The sequence below is a fragment of the Acinonyx jubatus genome, chromosome A2 (assembly GCF_027475565.1).
Source record: "Acinonyx jubatus isolate Ajub_Pintada_27869175 chromosome A2, VMU_Ajub_asm_v1.0, whole genome shotgun sequence".
NCBI classification, from domain to species: domain Eukaryota; kingdom Metazoa; phylum Chordata; class Mammalia; order Carnivora; family Felidae; genus Acinonyx; species Acinonyx jubatus.
Window position 1 is genome coordinate 157,555,707 of NC_069383.1, and position 11,349 is coordinate 157,567,055.

General features: G+C 50.8%; 1 protein-coding gene across 1 annotated transcript; it reads right to left on the reverse strand.

The window, feature by feature from the left end:
- Positions 1-9,537: 9,537 nt before the first annotated feature.
- Positions 9,538-11,311, reverse strand: TIMM29 (translocase of inner mitochondrial membrane 29). The gene is made up of 2 exons (XM_027050414.2): positions 11,155-11,311; positions 9,538-11,073 (listed from the first exon to the last, which is right to left on the reverse strand). Exons 1-2 carry the CDS (start codon positions 11,246-11,248, stop codon positions 10,385-10,387), a joined length of 783 nt encoding a protein of 260 aa, XP_026906215.1. The 5' UTR covers positions 11,249-11,311; the 3' UTR covers positions 9,538-10,384.
- Positions 11,312-11,349: the final 38 nt, after the last annotated feature.

Below are 11,349 nucleotides of genomic sequence, written 5' to 3' on the forward strand. Positions count from 1 at the left end.
GCAGTTCAACTCTGGGGAATTTATCTCCGCCCCTTCTGAAACTTGCTTTCGCTAGTTCAGTGCACACCCTGGACATCCGTCCACTTTGGTGTCTGTGAATCTTGCTCCCTTGTTAATGACTGTGGTGTTGCATGACAAGAATGGACCTGGGGTAAACTGCTGCTTCCACGTGTTCATTTTTACTGGTTTCAGTTTTTAGACGCGGCCACCCTGCAGCAAATATACCCTTTAAGGAGATACTCCAAGAAATACAGTCCTCAAAACCTACTTCCAAAACTCCAGCCTTCACTCCTCGGTTTGCTAAGCACCAGTAAAAGGTTGGAGTTTGTGGGCTATTTGCTCTCAAACTGTGGTTCCGTGAGAGCTCTTGCATAATAATTTGGTCTCTGAAAAGTCTCCTCCAAAATAGTAGAGCTTCGGTGCCTGGACCCATATTTCCCCTCAACACTTCTGCCAAGGGGACATTAAAAAGAAAACCACAGGCCCCAAATGGCATCACTTAGGTTCAGGCCCCAAGGCAGTAAAGCAAGAGTTGACACTTGACCTAACTGCAGTTCAGCCCTCCAGAAATGTCGCCTCCGGCCATTTTCTGGTTAGCTCTAGGAAAGTTACTGAAAGACTCCTGCCATTCCTCCTTAGGAGGGTGACTTTGCCTAAAACAATGGGTTCTTTGCTGATATTTTCCTTTCTGCCGCTCCCTCTCTACCTCTAAAAACCTTTTGTTTTCGGGGCGCCTGGGTGGCTCACTTGGCTAAGTGTCTGACTCTTGATTTCGGCTCAGGCCATGATCTCATCGTTCGTGGGATCGAGCCCTGCGTCAGGCTGTGTGCTGACCGCACGGAGCCTGCTTGGGATCCTCTCCCTCCCTGTCTCTGCCCCTCCCTGGCTTGCATTCTTCCTCTCTCTCTCTCTCTCTCTCTCTCTGAAAATAAATAAATAAACTTAAAAAACTTCCCTTTTCCGTAAGTCCTTTGGAGCTCTGCTCCACTTGCTAGATGGGAATGCTGCGTGATTCTCGAATCATTAATAAAGCCAGCTGAAAATTTACTCGGTTGAATTTTGTTATTTAACAGGCATAAAGGTAGTTTCCCGCTTATCTGGACGTCAAACCGTGACTCCCCAACGACCCTGAACTTGAGCAGTGTTGAGGGAGCAGCGGCTGATCTCATTCTGTGAAAAACGTAAGTCGAGCCAGGCACTCAGCTGTCCTTCCCTTAACCCTCCCCCCGGTTTTGTTTGATGTTCTATGTTTCGCTCTGCAGAATTTAAGAGATAACAAGACATATGAAGATGAATACAGCAAACAGCCACATACCCACCTCCTGGCTTTGCCAATAGAGCGAAGGTCTCCAGCATGCACCTCCCCACTTTCCTGCCTTGGACCCCACCAGAGACCGAGACCGTTCTAAGTCTGGTGTTTAACATGTCTTAGCACGCCTTTATGTCATTACAGAGAAGTGGGTTTTGCAGGCTTTTAGATTTTACTGATTTTTTTACTTTTCTTTTTAGTGTTTATTTATTTATTTATTTTTAAACATTTTGGTCTTTTTTAAAAATTTTTTCTAACGTTTATTTATTTTTGAGACAGAGAGAGACAGAACATGAATGGGGGAGGGTCAGAGAGAGAGAGGGAGACACAGAATCCGAAGCGGGCTCCAGGCTCTGAGCTGTCAGCACAGAGCCCGACGCGGGGCCTGAACCCACGAACCACAAGACCATGACCTGAGCCGAAGTCGGACGCTTAACCGACTGAGCTGCCCAGGTGCCCCGATGTTTATTTATTTTTGAGAGAGAGGCAGAGGGTTGAGTGGGGCAGGGGCAGAGAGCGAGGGGGACACGCGGAATCCGAGGCAGGCCCCAGGCTCTGAGTTGTCAGCACAGAGCCTGACGCGGGGCTCGAACTCACAAACTGTGAGATCGTGAGCTGAGCCAGGGTTGGACGCTTAACTGACTGAGCCACGCAGGCGCCCCACCGGATGTCCAATCTTTGAATGAGTGAACAACAAAATATGCTAGATCCGTACAGCGGAATATTATTCATCCAGAAAAATGAATAAAATCCTACACTTGCTACCACCTGAATGAACCTTGAAGACATTAGGCAAGAAAAGAGGTCAGACGCCAAAAGTCACATCTTGTGTGATTCCGTTTATATGAAATATCCAGAATCAGTAAATCCATAGAGACAGAAAGCAGACGGGGGGGGGGGGGGGGGGGGGGGCAGGGGCTAGAGGGAGGCGGGGAGTAGAGAGTGACTGCCTAATGGATACCGAGCCTTATTTTGGGGTGATAAAAATGCTTTAGAAATAGGTCGAGGTGGTGGTTGATGAGGCTTGGGGTGATAGTGGGGTTCGTGGGGTCAGGAGCCGACAGCCAAGAAAGAATTCTGGAAGATGTCTTTGGCGCAGAAAGGTGATTTTATTAAAACACGGGCACAATGGGGCTGCCTCCGCACAGGTGCAAGGGTGTCCTGTGTGCACGCACACACGCGCGTCGACGTGGAGATGGGGTACGCTGCTCCCCGCTTCAGCCCCAGCCCCAGTTTTCCTATCCATGCAGTTAGGGACTTAATTTAAAATCCCTATTATGTAGGTTCGCCGCCTTCAAAACACACCGCTACAACATTCTAATAAAGGCTCCTTTAACCCCCTCAAAAAACAAAAACAAAACCAAAAATAAACACGGGCACAGGACATGGAGAGACACTGGTGACACGCTTGGGAGCTGGGGGAGGTGAAGCCAAGGAGGAGTTTCCAGTGGGATTTCCACAGGCTAAAGCAGACTCCCGGGGTACTGGAGGCCTAGCGGTCGTCAAGCCAAGGTTGTTTTTCCCTCTGGCAAAGCGTTACTACTAAGTAGGGAGTCCCGGGAGAAACGTTATCTGCCGTTTCCTTCTGCCTCCTTTTCCCACACCACTGGGCCTACAACCATGCGAATGTTCTAAATCCCACTGTATGGTACACCTCGAACGGGTCGACTTGATGTTATGTGGGTTTCACCTCCGTCAAAAAAATAAATAAATGGACAGCTTAAAAGCCTGGAGCCTTACCCGTGCCAACTACCCTGGCAATTTTTCCCTTATTCAAAGCAGGTCGAGTAAGAGAGAGGGGCGGGTTGGGGGTGGGGACCGGAAGGCCTGGGACATCGCTGACAAGGGCAGCGGCTCCAAGGAACCGGTTTCGGCGGGCCCTCCGGGGCTGCCGAGGGTGTTCGCAGCGCGCTTGGGAGCTCCTGGGTCCAGCCGAGTCCATGACGGTCCCTGGCGGTGCCTGTTCTGGTCTCAGCTGGCCCAGGGATGGCCATCATCACAGGTGTTGTCCGTAACAATGAGCAGCTATTCGAAACAGCTGCCGGGTGGGGAAGAGGCCATCACGGCCTTGCAGCGGCCCTCAGGGAAATGCTTAAAGGGCAAGCCCAGGACTTGTCATAGGGGAGGGCAGCGAGTTCTCCAGAAGCTCCATCTGGTAGGTCACAGTGACTCGATGGCAGTTTACGTGGGATGCTGGAGTCTCATGAGCCCCAGATATGGTGACAAGAACAAAAGTATTGGGGCGCCTGGGTGGCCCAGTCGGTTAAGTGTCAGACTTCGGATCAGGTTCAGGATCTTGTGGTTCGTGAGTTCGTGCCCCGTGTCAGGCTCTGTGCTGACAGCTCAGAGCCTGGAGCCTGCCTCGGGTTCTGTGACCCCCGTCTGTCTCTCTCTCTCCCCCACTCCCCCACTAACGCTCTTTCTCAAAAATAAACACTTAAATACATTTTTTTAAGTTAAAAAATAAAAAAATCCTTAGATGAAAGGCAAAGAGGACACCTCACCCCGGAGGGCCCTGTCCGAGACAGCCAGTCATGGCATGCCTCCCAACACGTGATGCGGGACTAATCCAAAGTACCCACTGGGAAGGGGCGTGCTAGAACCTCCCGACCAGTGGTTCCAGGCTTGGTCGTTTATTGACATCACCTGGGAAGATTTAAAATTGTGGTTGCGGGCACCTGGGTGGCTCAGTCGGTTAAGCATCCAACTCTTGATTTCAGCTCAGGTCATAATCTTACAGTTTGTGAGTTTGAGCCCCGTATTGGGCTCTGTGCTGATGGTGCAGAGCCTGCTCGGGAGTCACTCCCTCTCTCTAAATAAATAAATGAACTTAAAAAAAAAAATCCATCTATAAATAAATAAATAAATAAATAAATAAAAATTGTGGTTGCCTGGAACCCAGCCGACAACAAGCTGACCAACCCCTCATGTGGGCTACATCTCAAGATGGTTAAACTCATTTTTGCAATAGGTCAAAGCTGTAGAGGGGGAGACTTCTCTAGATTAAACAGGAGTTAAAACAACCAAATAGAGGGACACCTGGGTGGCCTAGTTGGTTGAGCATCTGACTTTGGCTCAGGTCATGATCTCACTGTGAGTTCAAGCCCCCAAGTGGGGCTCTGTGCTGACCGCTCAGAGCCTGAAGTCCGCTTCAGATTCTGTTTCTCTGCCCCTCCCTCGATCCCGCTCTCTCTCGAATATAAATAAATATTAAAAAAAAAAAGAATATGTGCATTTTGTTTGGTTCTAGATTCAAACAGATCAAAGTTTGAGAACACGTGTTAAGACTATCCGAGAAAAATGATCACGGACTGGCCTCAGATGATTCCAGAAAATTACTCTAGATTTTGTTTGGTGTGACAATCATATTGTCACTGTGTAAAAAAGTGCACGCGGAAACTATAGGGGTTTGTTGCTGCGATGTCTGGGATTTGCTTTAAAATACTCTAGCGGGGCGCCTGGGTGGCCCAGTCGGTTGAGCGTCCGACTTGATGTCATGGTTTGTGATTTCGAGCCCCGCGTCGGGCTCTGTGCTGTCCGTGCAGAGCCCACGGCAGATCTTCTGTCTCCCTCTCTGTCTGCCCCTTCCCCACTTGTGCTCTCTCTCTCTCAAAACTAAAAATAAAACATTACTAAGCTACTCTGTCAAAGGAAACCTTAAGAAGGGACACCTGATACAAACGTGGCTCAGTCTTCGCTGTTGAGTTGGGTGACGAGTACGTGTGGAGGTTCAGACATAGTTGTGTGTTTGGAATTTTTCAGACAAAAGAGTTTTAGAGCTTTGTTGGCCGTTCCCAAGCCTTAACGTCCTATTGGCTCTCTCCTCTTTCAGGTGTCTCCCAAATAGGTACCTCTGCTGTAACTAAATTCGGACGAGGGTGATTGGCTGAGAGCTCTTAAAAAGTCACGTGCTTCCACCTGTGGCTGTGAGCACGGACCTAAGAAAAGCTTGTGGCCTCAGGGAGGAGCGAGTCTGGAAAGCACGCTCTGGTGATCCCTGCCGAGCTTGCTGTGAGGTCTGGACTCCAGCCGAGTGAGGCCCCTCGGTCGCAGAACTTAAGGAGGCGTTGCCTCCCAGGGGCCGCCCCTGCACTGTTGCCCCCGAGGAGGGAGCTCCTTAAAGCCTCTGCCCTAGGCACCCCGCTTGCCTTCCGCTACCCCAGGTCCTACTGCGTTGGATGCCTCAATACAACTTCCAGAACACCAGGGGACTGGAGGGGCTCCCAAGGCAAACTAGGCGACCCTGCCAGTCTGTCCGTCCGTGCACTCCAGGAAGTCTCAAGGGGGAGCATCAGGCCTCCAGCTAACAAGGTAGGTGCAGGTTCGAGGGATGGGTGCGGCCCCTCCCTGCAGCCCTGACCTTGGCCACCATCTACCAACGTCTCTAAAGACCAGCGTGTGCTCTGAAGGAGGGATGTGTGCCCACCGCACTACCTCCTCGGCTGCTTCTCAGAACAAAAGCAAGTGGGGGGCTAGCCGTTCCCACTGGGGAGGAGCCAGCCAGCTTCTCTGAGCCCCGTCTCCGGGCCCTCTGCTGGCCTCTCTGATTACAACAGCCTGCTTCGAGCGCCTGGAGCCAACCCCAGACTGGCTGGGAAGGCCGAAATCTTTAAAACTTGTTAAGAATAAATCTGAGGGGCACCTGGGTGGCTCAATGGGCTAAGTGGCCGGCTTCGGTTCAGGTCATGACCTCCCAGTTTGTGAGTTTGAGCCCCGCGTCGGGCTCTGTGCTGATGGCTCAGAGCCTGGAGCTTGCTTGGGATTCTGTCTCCGTCTCTCTCGCTCCCTCTTTCTCTCTCTCTGCCCCCACCCCCCAGCTTGTGCTCTCTCTCTCTCTCAAAAATATTTAAAAAAAGAATAAATTTTAAGAAAAAGCGAGAACTGGACTCAAGAAAATGAGCCTATTGTATCCAGGTGTCTTTGGGCTCTGGGGGACGAGTCCCAGGCCCTGTCCATCCTCTGTTTACTGAGCCCTCCCCGTGGGCAGCCCTGGGCGGGCTCCATCCCTGCAGGCTGGGCTGTCTGCAAGGCTCGGGGGCAGCAGCCCTTCCAGGTAACAGGTAATTGTGGGGCACAGATTCAGAGCCACGGTCTCACCCATGAGATCCGCGGACACAACCTGCAATGCAGATGCGTGCCGGATACCAAGCGCTTTCTGGTGGTTTTTTATTTTTTCCTAACAGCCCTGGGCAGAGTCCTTTCCCATTTACAGATAAGGAGCTCCACCTGTCCTAGGTCAGTCACAAAGCTAGGAAGTGTGGAAGGTGAGATTCAAACCCTGCTTTTAAAAATATATATTATTAAAAAAAGTGGTTTTGGTTTTCTTAAATTTTCTTTTAGAGAGTGAGAGGGAGCATGAGCTAAGCAGAGGGGCAGAGGGAGAGAAAGGGAGGGTCTTTAAAAAAATTTTTTTTTTTTTTTACATTTATTTATTTTTGAGAGTGCACAAGTGGGGAGGGGCGGAGAGAGGAGGAGACCGAATCCGAAGCAGGCTCCAGGCTCTGAGCTGTCAGCACAGAGCCCTATGCGGGACCTGTGAGATCATGACCCGAGCTGAAGTCGGATGCTTAACCGACTGAGCCACCCAGGTGCCCCCAAAATATACCATATTATTAACCATGGTCACTATACAATATATTATATGCCCATGACTTATTTTACGACTTGAAGTTTGTACCTTTTGACCCCTTTACTCATTTTGCCTCCATTCTCTGGCAATCACCAGTCTCTTCTCTGTATCCGTGAGCCCATTTTTATTTTTTCTTCTGTCTTTTTGTTTTTTAGATTCCACACCTAAGTGAGTTCCCCTGGCATTTGTCTTTGGTTCACTTATCTTATTTGGCATAAAGTTCTCAAGGTCCATCCACGTTGTTGCAAATGGCAAGGTTTCCTACTTTTTATGGCTCAGTAATATTCTATCATACATCCATCACATCGTCCTTATCATTCACTGGTGTTTCCATATATTGGCTATCGTAAATAATGCTGCAGTGAACATAGGGGAACATGGATCTTTTTGAGTTAGTTTTTTTTTTTTTTTTAACATTTAATATTCATTTATGAGAGAGAAAGAGTGTGAGCAGGGGAAGGGCAGAGAGAGAGGGAGACCCCGAATCCAAAGCAGGCTCCAGGCTCCGAGCTGTCAGCACAGAGCCCGACACGGGGCTCGAACTCACGAACTGTGAGATCATGACCTGAGCCGAAGTCAGACGCTTAACCGACCGTGCCACTCAGGTGCTTCCCCACCACCCCCCGCCTTTTCTTAATAAATGTTTATTTTTGAGAGTGCCGTGCAGAAGCTTTTTAGTTTGCCTTGGTTCCACTTTTGTTTTTGTTGCCTTGCACTCTTGGTGCCAAATCCAAAAAATCGTCACCAAGACCAATGTCAAGGAGCTTCCTGCGTATGTTTTCTTCTAGTTTTATGGTTTCAGGTGTCCTGTTCTTAAATCCATTTTGAATTACTTTTGGTATGTGGTGTAAGATAGTGGCCCTGTTTCGTTTTGAATGTGGTTGTCTGGTTTTCCCAACATTTACTGAAGAGACTGCTCTCTACCCACTGTGTGTTCTTGGCTCCTTTGTTATAAATCAATTGACCATATATTCGTAGGTTTATTTCTGGGCTCTCTGGTTCCATTGAGCTGTGTCTGTATGATACTGATACCATGCTGTTTTGAATACTATACCTTGGCAACATACTTCATCAGGAAGCATGACGCCTCCAGCTTTGTTCCTCCCTGAGATTACTTTGGCTATTTGGGGTTCCCTATAAATTTGAGGATTTTTTCTTTTTTCCCTGTGAAATGCCATTGGAGTTTTGGTAGGGTTGCAGATTGTTTTGGGGAATATGGGTTTTTTTTTTAATGTTTATTTCTTTAGAAAGCGAATCAGTGGGAGAGGGGGACAGAGGATCCCAAGCAGGCTCTGCATTGACCACAGCGAGCCCGATGTGGGGCTCAAACTCACAAACCTGAGCCGAAGTCAGACGCTCAACCAACTGAGCCACCCAGGTGCCCGGGAATATGGACATTTTAACAATATTCTTCCCATCCGTGAGCACCGTATATCTTTACATTTATCTGTGTCTTCAGATTTTTCATAAATGTCTTAAAGTTTTCACTTCCTTGGTTAAGGAAGGTCTTTCACTTTTTTGGTTAAATTTATTCCCAGGTGTTGTTTTTGATGCACTTGTAAATTAGATTGTTTTCTTAATTTGTTCATTATTAGGGTATGGAAATACAACAGACTTTTTGCATTTTGTATCTTTCAACATTAGTGAATTCATTTATTCTATCCGTTTTCTCATGGGGTCTTTAGAGATTTCTGTAAATAATACATTATCTGCAAATAGTATCAGTTTTACTCCTTTTACAATTTGTTCCCCTTTTTTCTTATGTAACTGTTCTAGCCCCGGTCAGTTACAAAACCAGTATGAAAGCTGAGACTTAAACATTAAAACCCTATTTTTTATTTCAATTTTTTTTTTTTTTTTTTTTTTTGAGCGAGAGAGCACAAGCAGGGAGGGGGCAGAGAGAGGGAGACACAGAATCTAAAATAAGCTCCAGGCTCTGAGCTGTCAGCACAGAGCCCGACGCGGGGCTCAAACTCACGAACCGTGAGATCATGACCTGAGCCAAAGTCAGATGCTTAACCGACTGAGCCACCCAGGCGCCCCTCGTGTATTTAAGTTTTATCTATGGCTAGTGATAGCGACATTTAATAATTTCTAGCAGGATGCTGTTAGGATCAAAAAATAGCATCCCGAGTTCGAGGATTAAGGCACAGGGTTGGGAGTTGCAGTTTGAATCCTGGCTCTGCCACAGTCTTGGAAAAAAATCCACTTTTTAAAATTTTTTTAATGTCTGTTTTTGAGAGAAAGCGTGAGCACGATAGGGGCAGAGAGAGAGGGAGACACAGAATCTGAAGCAGGCGCCAGGCTTTGAGCTGGCAGCACAGAGCCTGACGCAGGGCTGGAACCCATGAACCATGCGATCATGACCTGAGTTGGACACCTAACTGAGCCTCCCAGGAGCCCCAGAAAAAAATGGACTTTTTGAACCTCACTTTTTCTGCTGTAAAGTGAAGATGCTGACGTACAAGATGCTCCACTGTCCCAAAACTAAGGACATAAAAATTACTGTGTGTCCAGCACCCGGAGCATGAATGGAAGGTCTAGAAGTACCAAAACTAAATGGCCGAACGCAGTAACACAAACATCCCAACGAAGACGGTTGTTTCATCTCACGGTTTTAGCAAGCAGCCACAAACCACGCGGGTGACAGAGGTAGTCTCATTCCTGTGTCTGTAAAGGAGGGTTATCCTAACCTTTGTACACTAACACACCCCATTCCCCAGGATTCTGGGTTTTCAGGGTTTCTGAAATATAAACAACCTATGATTCCATAGATAATTCCAAATAATGTTTTCCCCTTCTGTGTCATTTTGACATCACTGTCCTAGGTGGTAAAAAGTTCGGTGTCGGTTTTTGCAAAATGCTGTCCTGTGAAGTCTGCAGTCCTCCCACTGCAGTCTCCGGGTCGGGTGTGGCTTCCTGTCAAACATTACCCTTTGGGGTACCCTGGGGGAAGGGGGCGCAGGATGCCTGTGGTATTTTCCCACTTTCCTCTGAGACCAGTAATTTTTTAACTTTATTTTCAAATAAAGACACTTAGGACAACGAAAAGAACGTTGCCAAGCTTAAAATAAAAATCTGAATAGTCTTAGGAGAGTGCCGGAGTCACTCGACAAATAGGATCCCTCGGGCGAGGGGCTGTGAGACTCCACGAAAAGTTCATTTACACAAAGGGCTCATGAAGAACGCTGGTAGCGCAGCGATCAACTCCGCCGTCTTACCGCTGGGCCCTCCCCACCTCCCTGACCCAGAGGGCTCCGCAACCGCTTCAGCTAACAAGGAACAAGGGGAGGGGGAGAGGGAGAGCGGCCTTCTGGAAAGGTGGCGAAAACGCAGGGAGAGCGCGCTCTGCACAGCATTTGCTTCCCCCGCTCGCAGCGGCCGTGCGCTCCGGGCCACACAAGCCGCCGGGGCTCGGAGCCCCGACCCGACCCAGGCCTGGGGTTTCATCTGGGCCCCTCGGGCCGCACCAGGGAGTCGGCCTGGCTGAGGGCGAGCCGGTCCTTCTTCTCCTTCTGCAAGACCTGCTCCTCCCACAGCGCCTGGTCCACCTGGTCGTCGGTGAGCACCACGGGCTCGTACTTCTCGTCGAAGAGCCGCTCGTTGGTCTCGGAGCGCAGCTGATGGGGCCCGACGACGCGCAGGTGGGCCGGCAGGTGGAGGAACTCGTCGTCGTTAACGTCGCAGTCGCGCATGCGGGCGGCCAGCACCCACCAGCGGCCCACGAAGCCCACGTCCAGGATCCGGTCCGGGAAGTCGGCCCAGCGGGGCTGCAGGTAGCGGCAGCGGGCCTGGTAGAGGCTGGCCTGGGCGTCGACGGGCGCCTCGTACACGAGCGAGCACAGGCCCAGGCTCACGTGGCGGAGGCGGCCGCGGCCCCGAAGCCAGAGCAGCCGCTGCACGTGGCCCTCGGAGACGCGGTTGCGGGTGGCCGGGGCCAGCAGCAAGAGGGTCCCCGACGCGTCGAGCAGCGCCTCCTCGAAGGCCGCCTCGCCGGGCGCCAGCGCGCAGCAGGCCGCCGCGCCGCCCAGCAGCCCCACGTACGCGGCCGCCCGCCCGGGCCGGGCCCGCGCCGCCGCCGCCGCGTCCCCGCAGGCCTCCGCGTAGTCTCGGAGCAGTACGCGGGCCCAGGAGCCTGGGGGGAGGGAAGCGGGACAGACGCGGTGACGGCGGGCCGCTGCGGCCACCCACCCCGCCGCCTCCCGCCGCTACTCACCCAACCGCGCCCACACGCCGGGCTTCGCGGCCGCTGGGCCCCCAGGGTCTTCACGGTTTCGGGACCAAAATCTTTTCAGAGCGGCCGCCGCCATCCTCTTCCGGCTTGGCGTCCCTGTTCCGACGAGAAACGCCGGGAATGAGAAGGAAAAGGCCCGGTGCGGGGGGGGGGGGGGGGGGGGGGTCTCTCCTGCGG

Coding starts and splice junctions, on each gene's coding strand:
- TIMM29 (XM_027050414.2), bottom strand. CDS start 11,248: ATGGCGGCGGCCGCTCTGAAAAGATTTTGGTCCCGAAACCGTGAAGAC. Junction 11,074..11,154: donor CGGCGTGTGGGCGCGGTTGG/GTGAGTAGCGGC, acceptor CCCTCCCCCCAG/GCTCCTGGGCCCGCGTACTG.